Source organism: Mauremys reevesii, linkage group 2, assembly GCF_016161935.1.
Source record: "Mauremys reevesii isolate NIE-2019 linkage group 2, ASM1616193v1, whole genome shotgun sequence".
Taxonomy (NCBI): domain Eukaryota; kingdom Metazoa; phylum Chordata; order Testudines; family Geoemydidae; genus Mauremys; species Mauremys reevesii.
This window is the reverse complement of record NC_052624.1, coordinates 16,396,689-16,416,442: the sequence shown is the minus strand read 5'-3', so window position 1 is coordinate 16,416,442 and position 19,754 is coordinate 16,396,689. Positions and strand designations below refer to the sequence as shown.

The following is a 19,754-nucleotide window of genomic DNA, read 5'->3' as shown; positions in this document are numbered from 1 at the left end:
TTCAGCGGGGAGGATTGAGAGGGAGGGAATTGGGGCTGCAGCTGCGTGATAGAGGGTCAGGGCTCCGGGCAAGGTGGCAGGGTCAGGGCTTCTGACCCTCGGGAGCACCAGAGCGCAGGGCTTTAGACCTGGGGGGAGTGCTGGGGCTCCTGGCTTCACCCTGTGGCTCCATTCCCAGCTTCAGCCCCGCAGGGGGCACCGAGGCTCAGCACTTCAGCCCCGCAGCTCTGTTCCCGCCTTCAGCCACGCAACTGTCACCGGGGCTTGGGGCTTCAGCCCTGCAGCTCTGTTCCCAGCTTCAGCCCCACAGGGGGTGCCGGAGCTCGGGCCTTTAGCTATGAGAGGAGCACCGGTTTCAGCCCAAGCACTCCCCCCGTAGCTACAGCCCCGATCCCCACCCTGCTCCCACCAACTGAAACCAGGAACAGAGCCATGGGGAGTCCCAAGCCCCGGGGCCCCCTGCAGGGCAGAAGCTGGAAATGGAGCTGCAGGGCTGAAGCCCTGAGTCCCAGTGCTCCCCGCAGGTCTAAAGCCTTGAGCCCTGGTGCTTCCGCGGGGCAGAAACCCTGAGCCCCAACCTGGGGCCATGACTCAACCACCCCCACGCGCACCTGTAGCCCCAACCACCCTCTGGCTGAAGTCCACAATATCTTGTTCAAAGTTACGGAACATTTCAGAGTTATGAAAAACCTCCGTTCCCGAGGTGTGTCTAGCTCTGAAATTCTACTGTAACTAAATTACAGTTGCAACCACAGGGCCTTCTTCTACCCACAGTTTTATTAGCAAACTTTCCAGCATCATCAGAAGGAGATACAGTGTGGATTGAGGATCCGTTGAATGAACCTAACCGTGTAGCCCTGGCCCACTGACCATGACTGAAAATGTAATTCAGCGTTCTGCATAGAATATTTACCTCCTCTGATATAATGTGATTATTTCTGGCCTTGACACATTTCAGGCTATTGGACCTTAAAATTGTGACATTCGAATGTAGATAAAAACTATTTTGTGTCATTTTTTGAGACACCTAAATGTTACAGATTAAAAGTTTTCTTTACCTTCAAGAACTTAAACAGTTGGACAGACCTGTGAGGCGTTTAATAGTATTAATGTATCCTAGGAAGAGTAACGACACTGATAAAAAATATTGTAATGATCTAAATCGTTTATCCACAGGCTAGGTACAGCAGGGTTATTGGCTGTTTGAGTTCACCCACAGTCCTCTACAAGTGTGCCTCCATGCTTATTTGGAGGGACCTTTGCTAGAGGTTATGGGGTAGATTGGTTTCCATGCAAATTCGTCCTTTCTCTGTTTGAGAATGCTGACATCAATTATGTTGGTGATTTCTGCAATATGTCCACCTGACCATTAGGAACTGGACCAAGAACACCAAATCATGTCACATAAGCCACCAAATAGCAAATAAGCATTAGATAGTAAGGTCTTTTGACCACTGCTGTCCTGGACCACATTCCTTCTGGGATTATCCTAGTGTAGATTCTGACAAAGATCAGAAGGCAGAAAGTTCACCTTGGGATGGGGCTGGGGCTGAGGTTAGAGTTGTGGAAAGTAGCTTAATCTCCTTTTGCGTGAAGGAGGTCTAGGGGCCTAATGCAGCCTAAAAATTGACAGTGCTGGCCTGGAAGGGGCCCTGGCTGGGGTAGCGTCTGCTACTGCTGTTAAACCAAAAGCAGTTTTTCCTAGCTGAACTTCTGATCACCTCTCCTCCTTCAGAATTCACCTCTCCCTATGGCACAAGGGCACCATTTGGGGCACAAAAGTGTATATGACAGCTCCTTGTGCTAACATTAGTGAGCTGGCCTCTTAGCCAAGACACATACGTTAGGCATAGTATTAATGTAAGTGTGAATTCTTATGTTAACTGAATGTATTATCCTCTCCCCACTATTTGTTCACCTGTGTCAAATATCCCATAACACCTTGCATTAGTTGAAGTAAATTTTGGCTTAAGTAGGTAGGAAAACTCAGGATCTAGATATATGGGTGTTTTACTATAACAGTTGGTAAGGAGTTACTCTCACACACCAGTACTGGAATGTCCCAAAGGAAAAGGACAAGGTAAATGATTGTTCTACCCTGGTACACACCTAAGAGGTGCCTTCGTGCCCTTTGGTACCTGGAATGCCTGTATTCAGAACAAAGAGATAGGGGTGTACCAGAAAAACAAAATAGAAAACTGATTGGTTAAATCTAGTTTCAGATGATGCACAGAGTACCTTTTTACATACAAACAGGATGAGCATAAAAAGAATAGCTTTAGCATTGTAACTTTGGAAGCACCTTCTTTGTAAGGTGAATTTAACAACACTGCATGAGAAGGCTTTCCAGAAATTGGTCTCATATTGAGCCTTTCTTCCTGTACTATATTGTAATTCACTTTGAGCAATAAAACTGACTGGTATTGGTTGTTTGGTCTCTTGAATATATTTCATAACAAACTGAAGTGTGGTCAAGCAATTTACTATACAATTTATTAGCAGACCCTTGGTGAATAGGGGGCCTTGAGGTGAAAGGTCTCACTAGCCTCTTACCAATTCCCTGAATCATGTTGTCTGGTTTTTGATTAATTTGCAAGGGAATTATATGGTTTTTTTCTAGTGAGTGGGAGGAAAGATTGTTCCGTTTATACAAGATTCTTGGCTCTGGGGGACCTTACATTTTGAAAGTAGATTTATTTCAGTAGTGAACATAATTTTTTTTTAAACCAGCGCCAGAAGTTGCGTGAAATTATTCTGCAGCAGCAGCAGCAGAAGAAGAATGCTATCCGTCAGGAAAAAGCACTACAGGACCCAGCCACGCCTCCCCATGCAGCTCCGCATCAACACTGGCAGCAAGAAAATCTAAATCAGATTTTTAACCGACCTCCTCCTCCCTACCCTGGGAATATTAGAGCATCCATCATCCCTCCAGGTGGTCCAAGATTCACAGTATTCCCAAAAGATCAACGTGGACCATTTCCCTCTGATGGGCAGTTTAATAGACCCCAATTTCCAGGAGATATGACAGCCATGGGAATGAGGCCTCATGGTCTTGGGTATGATTTTTGATTTCTTAAAACATAAGTGTTTAAGAGAGAGTTGTATCGTCTAAACTATTATAGGGATTTCCAGTAAGATGGCCTGTGCAACATTGATGTAATTTGCTAACCACTTATACACGTGTTTAGCTTTAAGCAGCTGTGTAATCACATTGACGTCCGTATATAAAGTTAAGTATGCATGTAAGCATCTGAGGTTATTGCAGCCTATATTTTTGCACAGGTTGATTGTGTGTGTTACTGGAAATTGTTCAGCAATTAAAACTAAGGTCTGTCCCACACTAAAAAGGGGGTTCGAATTAGGGTACGCAAATTCAGCTACGGGAATAACGTAGCTGAATTCGAAGTACCCTAATTTGAACTACTCACCCGTCCAGACGCGGCGGGGTCAAACTCCGCGGCTCCCCCGTCGACTCCACCACCGCCGTTTGCAGTGGTGGAGTACTGGAGTCGACCGCAGCGCTTCTGGAGTTCGAACTATCACGTCTAGATCAGACGCGATAGTTCGAACTCCAAGAAGTCGAACTCACCGCGTCGACCCACGCGGTGAGTATGGACCTGCCCTTAGTAATACATTGTTGGTTTTTTGGCAGTTTGAGAGAGATGGAGGGTGGGAATTTTTTTCCTTGCATTATGCCACCTGTGTACACACAGCCCACAAAACTGCATTTTTAGGCATTTATAAAGAAAACTATTTAATCCAGCTTTAGTTTTCATTTATGAATATGGCATTAATGAAATATTATTGTCCTCATGTAAAGTATACACAATCAAGAAACGACTTGTATTCTATGTCATTATTTTTTTAAGTAGTGGCAAGATGTGAAATAAATATCAATACTGAAATATTGTGGGGGTTGGTCCCCCAATTTTTTTTTACACTTATTGAGTTCAATTAAAATATGGAATGTCTAGCAAGATAGTTTTTGCTGTAAGAAGCATTTTTATCCAAGATTATTTGGGTTCAGGGGTTGGTACAGCACAAATTGTTTAAACATAATTAATACAGTTATTTTAGTTACTTTTTTTATTCTGTTCAGAAAGCTCACTTAAGTTTGAGATAGATCAAAATAAAATATTTATTTAAATGTACTAAAGAACATAATATGTAAAACATTTAAGCGATTAGTCATTTTCTGAAATATGCCAGATCAGGTGGGCCAAATGAATCAAGAGAACTAATTCTTTAATGAATCTTTGATTTCAGATTTGGGTTTCCAGGAGGTGGACATGGTCCATCAACAGGTCAAGAACGTTTTCTTGGGCCTCAACAGCAAATGCAACGCGCTGGAGTTCCACCACAGCTGAGAAGATCTTTGTCTATAGATATGCCTAGGCCATTGAACAATACACATATGAATAGTCCAGCTAGACTGTCTCAGCATTTTCCACCACAGGGTATTCAGGTTCAGCAACACAATATACTGGGTCAAGCATTCATTGAGTTACGCCACAGAGCCCCTGATGGCAGACCAAGACTCCCCTTTAATCCCTCTGCTGCTAATGTTATAGACACAGCACCCCAGCATCAGCGGCATACAGGATTTCTACCTAGGCAGGACTTTCAGGGTCCAAGACACATAGATCCAGTGAGATGTTCTCCTCAAGGTCTAACTAACCAGTTACAGATGTCTACAAATTTGGAGCATTTGCCACAATCTCAGCAAGATAATCATGACCATCCACCCGTGCTTGTCATGCGTTCTTTAAGTCATCCCCCGGTTAATGACGCGTTTTCAGGGACTCCTTTGCCTACATCTGCACCCACTGAGGCACCTGGGAATCTACAGATTCCCAACCAGCCAACTGATGGATTAGAAGAGAAGCTTGATCCAGATGATCCCTCTGTAAAAGACTTAGATGTCAAAGACTTGGATGGAGTTGAAGTCAAGGACTTAGATGATGAGGATCTTGAAAATCTAAATCTAGATCCAGAGGATGGGAAAGGAGATGAGTTGGACACTTTAGATAATCTAGAAACCAATGATCCTCACCTTGATGACCTCCTGAGATCAGGGGAATTTGACATAATTGCATACACAGACCCAGAACTTGATCTAGAAGATAAAAAAAGTATGTTTAATGAGGAATTGGATCTTAGTGTTCCTATAGATGACAAATTAGATATTCAGAGCAAGACAGAAGAACCAAAACAGAAAGAACGAAGTGATAAAACTTCAGTCCCCACTGATGCACTTTCTCCGCAGAAGAAATCTGCTATGGATAGTGAGATTAAAACAGAAGTGCTTTCTCCAAACTCATTAGATGAAACAAAGTCTGAAAATGAAAAAAATGATGGAAATGTGGAATCTGCAGGCCCTCAGGTTGCTGCTGAAACAAAGTTAAATGATGGAGAAAAAGCTCCTGTGCAGCCTAATAATCCAGAATTACCTGACAAAACTATTACTACGAATCAGGAAACAACTGTGTCTAGTCCAAATGTTGTTCAGGGCCCTGCTCAACTGCCTGCTCAGGGTGTTATAAATTCTTGCAGTATTTCTGGTTCCACACCAGTCCTTTCAAGTCTGCTGGCCAATGAGAGTTCAGATAACTCTGACATAAGGGCATTAAGTTCTTCACCTCAGTCTTTGCCGGCAACACAAACAAATCACGTATTGGGTGTTTCACAAACACTAATGACACCTGCTGGACAAATCTTGGAAAACGCTTTAAATTCTAATCTGACTGTGGTTCCACGAATAAACCATAGCTTCTCTCAAGGGGCAACAGTAAATCCAGGATTTATCCAAGGTCAGTCAACTAATCACAGCTTTGGGACAGGACAACCAGGTAATCAAGCCGTGACTTTGGCAAATCGCCCTGGTCCCAGTGGCATATCTGGTCCCCAGCAGATAATGCTCCCACAGACTCTAGCCCAGCAGCAAAATCGAGAGAGACCTCTTTTATTAGAGGAGCAGCCTCTTCTTCTGCAGGATCTTTTGGATCAGGAAAGGCAGGAGCAGCAGCAGCAGCGACAGATGCAAGCCATGATTCGTCAGCGTTCAGAGCCATTTTTCCCCAATATTGGTATGTATGTGATATCTTTTTTGGGGCTGGTTAGTTCACTAAACAAATACCAAAAGAATATATCAAAAAAAAATCTGACTGTCTATTGACAAAAATACAAAGGCATTTAAAACTGAATTTGTAGCTGGCATGATGAAGAGCAACTTGACTAGTAGTTACAGCAGGAGACTGGAAATTAAGCATATGGGTGAAATTCTAGTTCTGTTGATGTCAGTGGCAAAAATCCTGTTCACTTCAGTGGGGCCAGGATTTTACTCACAGTTGTATTCAAAATCTGTTTGACCTTGGGCAAGTCTCTTAATCTCTTTATGCTTCAATTTCCCATATGTGAGATAGGGGGTAATGCTGCCTTTGTTTTTGGTTTTTAAAGAGAGAGACAGATAAAAAGTACTATATTATTTGACCTTTCATCTGTCTTTTTATTGTTTTATGATGAATGAATTACATTATTGTGCATTGCTTCAACTGCAGTGCTTTATAAATAAAATGTATATACATTATTATATATTAGAACAAAGTACAATTATTAACTCACCCATATTGGACCTAGGGAAAAATTGTTCTTCATGTACTTAAAAAAGAAAAGTTCTGAATAGAAGCTGGCAATCTGTTCTTACTGGTATAACATAGCATATCAATTTATAGTATTTAGATGTATAAAACAGGTATTTTAATCCACAGCTCGTTAATGTAATATGAAAATGCTAAAAAACATACTGAGTCAATGTGTGGTGCAGGAGTCTAAACACAACTGGAGCTTTCTGACTAGCTGTCACTGTTGTATCAATATCAGTAATGTCTACTAAGTGCACAAGTCAGACTCCTTTTCCTGATCTTTTTATATATAAATTCTATTTCATAATAGCAGTAAATTCTTCCTCCGTGTCACTGTTCATGGTGACTAAGGCAGCCCTGTCAAATACCTCCATTAACTTGATGTTTGTAATTTAATGGATTCACCCTCTAGCCAAGTCTCCTGTACCAGCCTCTCTCAAACTAATATCCCTTCTTTTGAGTTCTTGGCTCACTAAAGCAATGAAAGTTATTCCATTTGCTATCATGGGCACTGTCAATCCTATTCCTGAGATGCTTACTGAAGTGCAAGTTTCTTACAGAATATAGAAACCTGCATGTTAATCTCTAGTTATAAAGTGAAAAAAAAATTAATTTGAAGTACGCATGGATAAATAATTGTAATGCAGTTGTTTTAAACTCAAGGGATTAGTACATGTGCCAATATTGGAAATATTCATTATGTTGGTAGTTCAGTAAAATCAAAATGTTCAGCTGTGTAATTCACCCTTTACTATTTTTGTTTCATAGATTTTGATGCAATCACTGATCCCATAATGAAAGCAAAAATGGTAGCTCTTAAAGGTATCAATAAAGTAATGGCACAGAGCAATATGGGGATGCCACCAATGGTTATGAACAGGTAGGCAAAAGATGACACTATTGTTTAAAGTAAAAAGGGAAAAGTGACCCAAAGTATTATAGCCTTTTAGCCGCCAGCATCAGTAGACCTGAAGAAGAGCTCTGTGCTGCTTGAAAGCTTGTCTCTCTCACCAACAGAAGTTGGTCCAATAAAAGATATGAGCTCACCCACCTTGTCCCTCTGGAGTCTGAAAAGTCATTCTCAGCCAATTATAGACCATCACAATTATTCACAGTGAATCATAATAAGATGTGGAAAAAGGCCATGTTATCATTTAGCTCATACTCCATGCCAATACAGCATTGCTCCCTAGGGTAAAGACAGTGTGATCTATGGACAGGACGCTGGACTGGAACTCAGAAGACCTGGGTTCCATTTTCAGTTCTACCACTGACCTGTTGTAAGACTTTGGGCAAGTCGCTTCATCTCTCTCTACCTGAGTTTCCTCATCTGTAAAATGTGTAATGATATATACACATGAACCTCAGAGTTATGAACATCAGAGTTACGAACTGACCACTTAACCACACACTGCATTTGGAACCAGAAGTATGCAATCATGTAGCAGCTGAGACCAAAAAAAAAAAAAAGCAAATACAGTACAGTACTGTGTTAAACATAAGCTACTAAAACAATACAGGGAAAGCAGCATTTTTCTTCTGCATAGTAAAGATCTATGAATCAAAATTGCTATTCAAGATTTAGTTATTTTATTGTTGTTACTACCATAAATTTCCTAGTGCTTTTATCTAGACTAATTTTAAATGGTCCAAGCAATAGAGCTTCCAGTACTTCCCTCATAAGTTTATGGTCCATAGTGTAATAAAGCTGACTGTTAGTAATGAAGACTTCACCATGATGGTCCATGCCCTTGCCACTTCTAAGATACATTACTGCAACTGTGTCTGTTTGCAGCTACCCTAGACCAGCGTTTTTCAAACCATGGGTCACAACCCACTACTGGGGCGCAGCATGTAAGGCGGTGGGTCGCCTTGCTCTGGTCAGCACTGCCGACCGGGACATTAAAAGTCCCATCAGAGGTGCTGCCCAGCTAAGGCAGGCTAGTGCTTACCCTTTCCAACACCGCGCTGTGTCCTGGAAGCGGCCAGCAGCAGGTCCGGCTTCTAGGCAGGGGGGCCACGGGGCTCCACGCTCTGCTCCAGCCCCAAGCACTGACACTGCACTCCCGATGGCCAGCAACCAGCCAATGGGAACTGGGGGGAAGAGGGGGGACCTGCAGGCAAGAGTCGCACAGAGCTGTTTGTGTGCCTCCGCCTAGGAGCCAGACATGCTGCTGGCCACTTCCGGCCCGCAGCGCGGTCCGCGGTGCATCCCAGCTGCGCTGCTGACCAGGAACCGCTGGAGGTAAGACCATGCCCCAACCCCTTACTCCAATCCCCTGCCCCAGCCCTGAGCCCCCTGAAACCAGCAACCCCTTCCTGCACTCCAAACCCCTTATCCCCACCCCACCCCAGAGAATGCATCCTCAGCCCAAAGCCCTGACCCCCTCCTGCATCCCAACTGCCTGCCCCAGCCCTGAGCCTCCCCCCAAACCCGGAACCCCTCCTACACCCCAAACCGCTCATCCCCAGCTCAGCACCCTCACCCCCTTCTGCCCCTCAACCCCCTGCCCCAGCCCAGAGCTCCTCCCACACTTTGAACCCCTCATTCCCGGCCCTCCCCCGCAGCCCTCACCCACACACCCTAGCCCCCTCCCACACCCCAAACCCCTCATCCCCAGCTCCATTGGGTCATGGGCATCAACAATTTTCTTCAACTGGGTTCCCAGAAAAAAAGTTTGAAAACCACTGCCCTAGAAGAGAACTTACAAACTTGTGCTAGCGCAGATTGTAGTGGCACCCATCCTCAGAGGGTAGGTTAACTGTGAGCACTGGCTTCCTCTTTGTTTCTAAATGCAATAAAAGGAATTGGTTGTGATATTTAGAAGCCATGATCTAGGGCACAGCTCCATGATGAAGTCCATCTCCTTCTGTCTTGTCATTGTGGTTAAGCTCTTTGGGGTTCCATTTGTTGTTGCTCCCTGGAGTTACATTGTCCAAGTTTAGCAGCAGTGCCTTTTAAAAAACGATTTATAATGTCCAAAATGCTATTTACCCTTATTTGTGTTGGTATTTATACTGTGGTATCTAAGCACATTGAATCCTACTCTTTACATCACATAGCATTTAAAATTCAAGCACAGAGACTTCTCGAGTGATCTGTATGTGTTCAGCCGCCTTTATGAATCATCACTATTAGGAAACTCCAGGTAGCTCCTGGTATAAGGCAACTTAAGCCATTTTTAGTTAATGCCTTTGTGAATTATAAGGCACAACAGGTTGAACTGAGGACAAAGTGTTACAAGGGTGAAATAAGAAATATCATTTTCAAAATCTGACACATAATTAGGATGTAATAGTTCTAACAAATATCTCTAAAAGGTTTGGAAGTTTTATTTTAGGTCAAAATAATTTTAAACAATGCATCTGTACTAAAGTGTTCACTAGTTTAAAAAGTCTGTTATAGCTGATCTTTGTGTATCAATAGGTTTCCCTTTATGGGTCAGCCAGTGTCAGGAACGCAGACTAGTGAAGGCCAGAATCTTATGCAGCAACCAATCACACAGGTAACATAACTTGATATGAGAGTTACAGCAGAAGTGTTGATAAATTATGAATATTTTATTTTCTTCTTAAAAGGAATTGTGATTTAATCACTTTGCTTATACATTTTACTGGTTTTTAGGATGGAAGTTTGACACCTCAGATTTCTAGGCCTAATCCTCCAAATTTTGGTCCTGGTTTTGTCAGTAAGTATAAACCTTATAATTTCTTGTATATGAACTTGGGGTTTCAGATTGCAGTTTCTTTTTTAAAGGGAAACGTCACACATGAATATTTGATTACCAAAAAATATTTTCCTAGCTCCACTAATACTCTAGCTTACTTAAAATTTAACATTTCATAATTATGATATTAATTCAAAACAAAATACAAAACCTTAAAACATTAAAACAATATCAAAAAAATCTTCAAAAACATCGTGAAGAAAGATGGAAATTCATACAAATATGAATCTGATAGTACTAATCATATAGAGTAATTAGTATTTTCCATTGGCAAAAGAATAGTAATTAATTATATATTAAACTACAGTCAGCTATCTCAAAAATCTAATAATTACTCAGTTGGATCTCTGTTGGAATAGTTATCCAAAATAACAAGTTATTTTTAATTTAAAAATCAAAAAGGGCTTGGCATCATCAGTCAAAAAGAAAAAAGATTTTTGGAATTTAGTTAAGCAAAGCTTGTCAGAAAACCAGAAAAACTAACTGCAGGAACCTCTACCTAAAGAAAGAGCAATTTTATTCATCCAGAATTGGTAATTTTAGAAATACTTGGAAACGTGTATCTATTTTAGTTGATATGCCTAATATTTCATTTCCCCCTGCCCCTCCCAGGGCCGGCTTCAGGCACCAGCTGAGCAAGCTCGTGCTTGGGGCGGCAGATTCTATGGGGCGACATTCCGCCCAAACCTAGGGCGGCATGGCTGTGGGTGTTTGTTTGTTTGTTTGTTCGCGGCTCTGGCCGCCCTGTAGGGGGCGGAGGAGGGGAGCGCCCTGCAGCAAACTCGGCAGGGCAGCCCACGTCCTTCCCTCCCCGCCGACCGGAGCTGCGCGGAGCCCTCCCAGCAGGCGGCGCGGCGGTCGGGGCCACGTGGCGAGCGCCCTGCTGAAGCGCTGGCCGCCCCCCTTCTCTCTCCCCCCGGCTCCCTCCCCCTCCTCTCCACTAGAGAGGTCACGCACTCCGCAGCACAGGGAGTCCCCTGGCTCCGGCCGCCCTGTAGGGTTTTTTGTTTTGTTTTTTTTCCCCTGCTTTGCCGCTCCAGCTGCGCTGTGTCCCGCCCCCCCACCCCACCCCCACCCCGCTTTGCTGCTCTGGCCACGCCGTGGTTTTGTTGGCTTTTCCCCTGCTTTGCACTCTGCCCCCCACACACACACTTTTTTTTTTTTTTTTTTGCTTGGGGCTGCAAAAACGCCAGAGCCGGCCCTGGCCCCTCCCAAAAACCCATAGCCCTTACATTCTATCATGAGAGAGATTTAACTGTAGATTTAAATACTGAACTTTTTTTACATATCCTAAGAAGTTTTTATGTCTGCAAAAAATCTCCCCAATTATTTTAAAACAACAAAACAGAAGTAGCTAGATTCCCCCCTTCAGATATTGGAGGCCCAATGCACAAAATGCAATTAGAAACTTTACTCGAGTTTTCTAGACTTTCTGAGAGGGATTTTCAATAGCATTCAGCATTGATTTAACTATAATGAGAGCAGTTCTGGGCCAATATTGAGCACTTCTGAAAATCCCACCCTCTGTTTTTTTTGATTCAACAAGCAGTTACCCTTAACTAGGACATGTTAATATTTCAGTATGTTCAATCTCATTTTCCTGAGTCAAACGTCTTTTTTCCACATCCACAAAGATATACTCTTAACATTTCCACTCAGTTGTCACTTTGGGCAATATTATTAGATACAGAATCTAACCTAGCATTGAAGGAATCAAGGTGTCCTTTGAGAGTATGGATAGCTGTAAGAACTGAGTCAATAGAGATACTAGATTCTGCAAGTGCCTGTAGTGCAGTGACAACTAATGTAGAATACGGTGGGTATTGAAGCACAAGGGAAGACCTGTTTGTGCCAAAACCATTATACATCTTAAGAATATCTGCAAAACATTTTTATAATGGAGTTCTGTTCCTGTTTTTCTGTTTACTCTGTCTATTAGTCTCAGTGTTGGGTGGCTGGGCAACAAAATGGCAGATGAAATTCAATGCCGATAAATGCAAAGTAATGCACATTGGAAAACATAATCCCAACTATACATATAAAATGATGGGGTCTGAATTATCGGTTACAACTCAAGAAAGAGATCTTGGAGTCATTGTGGATAGTTCTCTGAAAACATCCACTCAATGTGCAGCAGCAGTCAAAAAAGCGAACAGAATGTTGGGAATCATTAAGAATGGGATAGATAATAAAATAGAAAATATCATATTACCTCTGTATAAATCCATGGTACATCTTGAATACTGCATCTCAAAAAAGATATATTGGAATTGGAAAAGGTTCAGAAAAGGGCAACAAAAATGATTAGGGGTATGGAACGGCTGCCATATGAGGAGAGATTAATAAGACTGGGACTTTTCAGCTTGGAAAAGAGACGACTGAGGGGGTATATGATAGAGGTCTATGAAATCATGACTGGTGTGGAGAAAGTAAATAAGGAAGTGTTATTTACTCCTTCTCATAACACAAAAACTAGGGGCCACCAAATGAAATTAATAGACAGCATGTTTAAAACAAACAAAAGGAAGTATTTCTTCACACAACGCACAGTCAACTTGTGGAACTCCTTGCCAGATGATGTTGTGAAAGCCAAGACTATAACAGGGTTCAAAAAGAACTAAATTCATGGAGGATAGGTCCATCAATGGCTATTAGCCAGGATGAGCAGTGAGGGTGTCCCTAGCCACTGTTTGCCAGAGGCTGGGAATGGGCGACAGGGAATGGATCACTTGATGATTACCTGTTCTGTTCATTCCCTCTGGGGCACCTGGCATAGGCCACTGTTGGAAGACAGGATATTGGACTGGATGGACCTTTGGTCTGACCCAGTATGGCATTTCTTATGTTCTATCATCTGAGAAAACTGGTACTGTTCCCAGACCTGGCCTCCTTCTCCCCGATCCTAGACTGAAAGCAGGTGAGAATATTATTAGAAGTACAGTAGATTTTGCTTATTAGTAATCCCTCATTTGCCAGCAAAAAAGTTGCCATTGTACAGCATTTGTCAATAAGCAGAAGGCAAGTTTGCAGGGCTGCAGCCAGCGAAGACACACCCCGGTGCTTCCTTCCCTCGCTGCAGCCCCACAAACCTGAATGCAGGCAGGTCAGCAGCAGGGAGAGAGGTTCCAGCCCAGATGCCAGGGCTTTCTATTCTGAGTGGAGGCCTTGGGGGCCCACATAGCTGCATGGTACCTCTCTCTGTGCCCCCAGGGGGTCAAAGCTCCTCACATCCCAGTTCTTCCTTCTCTAGGTGCAGCCCCCAGCAGGGTACAGCCCAGAGAGCACAGGGAAATGTACCACATAACTCTAGCATCAGGGCTGCATCCGCCATCCCTGCTAGTTCATAGCCTCCCCTCCCACTCTGCAGTTCCTTACTTCCTATGCAGACCCTGTGCACTGGCAGGTTTTCAAGGCTGCAGGCCCAGAAGGAAGCTCTGGGTTGTGCTGAGCACTGGGCACAGGCAGGTTTGTGTGGCTGCAGCCAGGGAAGGCATGTCCCAGCCCTTCCTTCCCTGGCTGCAGCTTTGCAAACCTGCCTGTATCTGGAGCCTTTGTTCCAAAAAAATGTTCGTAATAAGAGACATGCCATTGTCAATATCCAGATCCCACTAACATTAAAGTAAATGGGATGGGATTAGCTCCTGGCAAAATCTTGCTATTAACCAGATGTTAATGTCTGGGTTGCTAGTAAGCAGAATCTACTGTAGCGTGCTTTGCCCCCAGGAGACAGGTGAAGGAGCCTTGGGTTACTCTGTAGTGACGCTGATAACCAAACTACATTTATGAGCTCTAAGAAGAGTAACACCCAGTTATCTGCCAAACAGGGTAATTTCTGTAAGAAAAGGCCATTTGGGACTGGAGGCCCTTGACTGAGAACTGGGGAAATGTGCATTGTACATAAAAGACAAATAAAAAAACTCTCCTAAAATAAATAAATAAGGCATATTTTAAGTTGATCTTATTGCAGTGACTTCAATAGTTCTTAAAAACAATTTGTATTTTAATTAATAATTCTGTAGATGCTTGAGATTACAAATATCTCATGAAGTCTAATTTTTCTCAGTGATTTCTTATATTCTTCCATTTCCTAGTGGTCTTATATAAAAAAATTATATAAAGAGGTTCCCTTCTCACTGAATGCAATTTTAAACACGATCTGTGGTCAGAGATGAGGTGATTTCTTACATTACTGGATACATTCATGGAGGTTAAGTCCACTAATGACTATTAGGCAGGATGGGTAAGGAATGGTGTCCCTAGCCTCTGTTTGTCAGAGGGTGGAGATGGATGGCAGGAGAGAGATCACTTCATCGTTACCTGTAGGTTCACTCCCTCTGGGGCACCTGGCATTGGCCACTGTTGGTAGACAGGATACTGGGCTAGATGGACCTTTGGTCTGACCCAGTACAGCCGTTCTTATGTACTGGACAGAACTTTATATTCTTCTTTGAGTGATTGCTCATGTCGATTCCGTTCAAGGTGTGCGCGTGCCCACGTGGGCAGTCATCAGAGATTTTTTCCTTAGCGGTATCTGTAGGGCCAGCCGTGCCACCCCCCTTGAGTGCCACGCTCTGGCGTCAGTATATCAGGCACGACCAGCCCTATGCCCTCTCAGTTCCTTCTTACCGCGCATGGTGGTTAGTTGGAGTGCTTTTCCTTGCATAGCAAGGGCTAGCGGTTTCATTTCTTCTGACTTCGAGCCTTAGGACCTTGGAAATAGTTTTTTATAGTTAAGGCTGTGAGTTTGTCACGGAGGTCACAGAAACTGTCCGCTGCTGGGGCAGTCTTGGCCCACCGCCATCCCCACCTCCAGCAGAGTTTGGTGTGGGAGGGGACAGGGGCATGGGATGGGGTGAGGCGGGCTCTGGATGGCGCTTACTTGGGGGGCTCCCCAGATGCGGTGACATCCCCCTCCCTCAGCTCCTAGGCAGAGGTGTGGCCAGGCAGCTCTGTGCACTGCCTCCGCCCAGAGTGCTGGCTTTGCAGCTCCTATTGGCCAAGAACCACAGCCAGTAGGAACTATGGAGGTGGTGCCTGCAGGCTGAGGCTGCATGCAGAGCTGCCTGGCCACACCTCTGCCTAGGAGCTAAGCAGCACTGCAGCTACCCCTCTGCTTGGATCTGCTGCCCCAGAACCATGGAAATGTTTTGCACCCAAACCCGGCGGCGCTGCCCTTGATGGCTTGGCTACTGCATGGCTAAGCATGGATGAATGGGCATGCTCGGCCCATGTTCAGTAGGTTTTCCTGGGTAGCAGGAAACCCTCCACCAGAGTGACTTACGTGGTCAAATGGAAACGGTTCACATGCTGGGCCTTGGAATGGTGTATTCGGGCCAAGCAGGTCCCACTGCAGAAGGTCTTGGATTATCTGCTGCACCTCAGACTCCAAGATTTGTCCCTGTCATCAATCAAGGTTGACCTGACTACTATCTCAGCTTTCCATCCTCTGTTCTAAGGCAGGTCGATCTTCACTCGCGACACGACGGCATGGCCTTTGAAAGGTCTGTAGCATTTCTAGCTGCATGTCTGGGATCCCCTCCCCTCCCCAGAACCTGAATCTCATGCTGTTGAGTCTCATGGAGCCTCTCTTTGTGCCTCTGGCTTCCTGCTCTCTCCTGCTTCTCTCCTGGAAGGTTTCGTTCCTGGTCATGATAACATCAGCCCGCAGGGTGTCCAAGATCAGGCTCACTTCGGAGCCACCCTATACAGTCTTCTACAAGGATAAGGTCCAGCTGCGAACACACCCAGCGTTTCTGCACAAGGTCATTTCCCAGTTTCGTACTGACCAGGATATATACTTACCTGTCTTCTTTCCAAAGCCCCATCCGTCAGATGAGGCAGGCAGGCTACACATCCTGGACTTCAGGAGGGCACTGGCCTTCTAGGCAGATAGAACAAAGCCATTCAGTAAGTCAATGCAGTTGTTCATTGTGGTGGCAGACAGAATGAAAGGTCGCCCAGTGTCTGCTAAGTGGATTTCGTCCTGGATCACGGCCAGCATCTGCTACCGCTATGAGCTGGCAAAGGTGCCTCCACCGGTGATCATGACTGCACACTTGACTAGGGCACGAGCGTTGTCAGCAGCCTTCCTGGCACAGGTACCAATCCAAGAGATCTGTAGGGCCATTAGCTGGTCATCTGTCCACACGTTTGCATCTCATTGTGCGCTTACCCAGCAAACTCGAGACGACGCTGCCTTTGGCAGAGCAGTGCTGCAAGCTGCAAAACCGTGAACTCTGAGCCCACTTCCATTGATACTGCTTGTGAGTCACCTAGAATGGAATCAACATGAACAAGCACTTGAAGAAGAAAAAATGGTTACCTGCCTCTCATAACTGTTGTTCTTCAAGATGTGTAGCTCATGTCCATTCCATTACCCACCCTCCTACCCTTCTGTTGGAGTTGCCGGCAAGAAGGAGCTGAGGGCGTAGGGCTGGCAGCACCTAATATACCAACGCATGAGCACGGCACTCAAGGGGGCATCACAGTCGGCCCTATGGATACTGCTATGGCAAAAATCCACAATGACCGTGCACATGGGCGTGCGCACACCTAGAATGGAATGGGCATGAGCAACACATCTCAAAGAACAACAGTTACGAAAGGTAGGTAACAATTTTTTTCAATCCCTTTGCTCTTACTACTCCTGTGGTCAGTGATTTCGACTGGCTACCAGTCAATGTCAGTTGAGGTAAGGTGGTGTTTTTACCCTAGTATGCCCTACATGCTTTGTATCCTATCTGTTTGAGAGACTGCCTCTTCCCATGTGTTATGATTATTTGACATTCTTAAGTTTAGTTTAAACAGGAGGGGGCTGGTAGCAAAGTAAGAGTTTTAATTTTCCTTCTGAATCTACTAGAACCCAAATTTGGTCATGACCAAATCATGGTACAAGATTCACCTGTGCTCCTATGCGTCCCCTGTGTCGGGGGCTGATTGGGAGATGAATGGAATGATAGAGTTTGTTTTTTGGGGACTTGGTGGGGCTTAGATATTGTTTGGGATTTGAAAGCCTTTTTAGAAGTGCTGTTTCTTTTTGTGCATTTTTGATGGATACTGTTACTTTAAATTTTGTGCTGCACGTAGAAAGTGTGAAAGCCATAATAAATAACCCCTCCATTTAAAACAAGAGTCCTTCGTTTAATATTAATGGTTATTTTCCTTGTATTACTCCCCTCCCTACCCCAGATGATTCACAAAGAAAGCAATATGAAGAATGGCTTCAAGAAACACAACAACTTCTTCAAATGCAACAGAAATACCTTGAAGAGCAAATTGGAGCACACAGAAAATCAAAAAAAGCGCTCTCAGCAAAACAACGCACTGCCAAAAAAGCTGGCCGTGAATTCCCAGAAGAAGATGCAGAACAGCTTAAGCATGTTACTGAGCAGCAGAGTATGGTCCAAAAACAGCTAGAACAGGTAACAATTTGGGCGGGGGGAAAAAACAGGACAGCATCTTTTCTGTTTAATATTAAGGTATAACACTGTAAGCTTACTTGTTTCTTTAAATCCGCTAGATATGCATTGTAACTAGGGCTGTCAAATGGTTAAAAAAAGTAATTGTGATTAATTGCAAGATTAAAAATATTAACTTCAGTTAATCACAGTTTTAATCACACTGTTAATAATAGAATACCAATTTAAATTTATTATAAATATTTTTGGATTTTTTCTACATTTTCAAATATATTTATTTCAATTACAATGCACAATGCAAAGTGTGGAGTGCTCACTTTATATTATTTTTTATTACAAATATTTGCACTGTAAAAAAGATTAAAAAAAGATAGTGAAATCTACAAGTCAAAGCATGAAAGGGCATATGAACATTTAGCATCTCTGGCGTGTAAATACCTTGCAATGCCAGCTACAAGAATGCCATGCGAACGCTGTTCTCACTTTCAGGTGACGTAAATAAGTAGCGGGCAGCATTATCTCCCGTAAATGTAAACAGACTCATTTGTCTTAGCGATTGACTGAACGAGAAGTAGGACTGAAGGCTCTACAGTTTTACATTGTTTTGATTTTTAGTGCAGTTATGTAACCAAAAAAAAAATTCATTTGTAAGTTGCACTTTTATGATAAAGAAATTACACTACAACACTTGTATGAAGTGAATTGAAAAATACTATTTCTTTTGTTTGCCTTTTTACAGTGCAAATATTTTCCATAAAAATAATATAAAGTGAGCACTGTAGACTTTGTATTCTGTATTTAATTGGAATCAATATATTTGAAAATGTAGAAAAACATCCAAATGTTTATAATACATTTAAATTGGTATTCTATTATTGTTTAACAGTGTGATTAAAACTGCACTTAATCATGATTAATTCTCTTAATCGAGTTAATTTGTTTTGAGTTAATTGCTTGAGTTAACTGTGATTAATTGACAGCCCTAATTGTAACAATTAAACACAGTGCAATTCATGTTAAAAAACAAACAACAAAACCCCTCATGTTTCACATGAGTAATGTCAGTTATGAGATTCAATTTCTCAGCATTACTGGAACTACAAGAGAAAAAACTACAGTAGCAATGGGGAAAAAAAACTGTTTTAAGAGTTTGCGAAGAGAGAGACCGGGTGGCAGCAGTGTGAAGGAAAGCCAGAGTCTATTCAGATGCACTGGCAATTATATAATAGGAACATCTTGAAATACAGGGCTATATTTCCACTGAAGGAATCCATCAGCTAAGGGTTTTCTCTCCAATTTTATCATTTCACCAGATCCAGTTGGTAGCATTCTACCTTTGTAATAGCCAGTGATGTGTCATTTATTTTATATTTTCCTGTTCAAGTGCCTTCTTTTATTACAGTTTAATTTCATATTTTTGTATGACATTTCTTTATTTTGTGAAAAACAAGAAATTCATAGTGAATACTAGGAGAGAGCTTATCAGGTTACATGGTCACTATATAAAATAGTCACAGTTCAGAAGAAATCTGATACTAGAGCTGTGCTGAGTGCAGTTTAGGAGCCTCTTCCTTATTCTTTAGAATTTAAGCCCAGGATATCAAACTCGTTTGGAGGAGAGTGCTGCATTCCATGTTGAATTATGACCTGTGGGCCGGGATATAATTTAAAGACTTTATGGTGCCCTCAGTCCACAGCAGCTATTCCACTGATGCCAGTGGGAGGTTTGCACAGAGGTTAAGGGAACAGTGAATTCTTTCTGAAGTAACTAAGCTTTATTTATTATTTGTATAGCAGTCACTCTAATTCACTAAGAAAATATGGTCCACTTTAGACCACTGTTACTTCTGCCTTTTGGTTCTCTTTTTTTCCTCATCACCTTCTCTCTGTTTCTCTCCCTTCCCTCTGTCTTTCATTTCTGTTCTACCTTCAGTCTCTCCTTCCCTGCAACAACTCCCAGATCTCAT

General features: G+C 43.1%; 1 protein-coding gene across 14 annotated transcripts in view; it reads left to right on the top strand.

The window, feature by feature from the left end:
• The window catches only part of KMT2C (lysine methyltransferase 2C), a 346,573-nt gene that overhangs the window by 293,406 nt on the left and 33,413 nt on the right, over nucleotides 1–19,754 (top strand). For all 14 annotated transcript variants that reach the window (XM_039527507.1, XM_039527506.1, XM_039527503.1 and 11 more), the window contains 6 exons: nucleotides 2,731–3,056; nucleotides 4,267–6,086; nucleotides 7,410–7,521; nucleotides 10,069–10,147; nucleotides 10,267–10,330; nucleotides 17,558–17,790. In XM_039527507.1, the coding sequence (XP_039383441.1) occupies nucleotides 2,731–3,056; nucleotides 4,267–6,086; nucleotides 7,410–7,521; nucleotides 10,069–10,147; nucleotides 10,267–10,330; nucleotides 17,558–17,790 (2,634 nt within the window). The remainder of the gene's footprint in view (nucleotides 1–2,730; nucleotides 3,057–4,266; nucleotides 6,087–7,409; nucleotides 7,522–10,068; nucleotides 10,148–10,266; nucleotides 10,331–17,557; nucleotides 17,791–19,754) is intronic.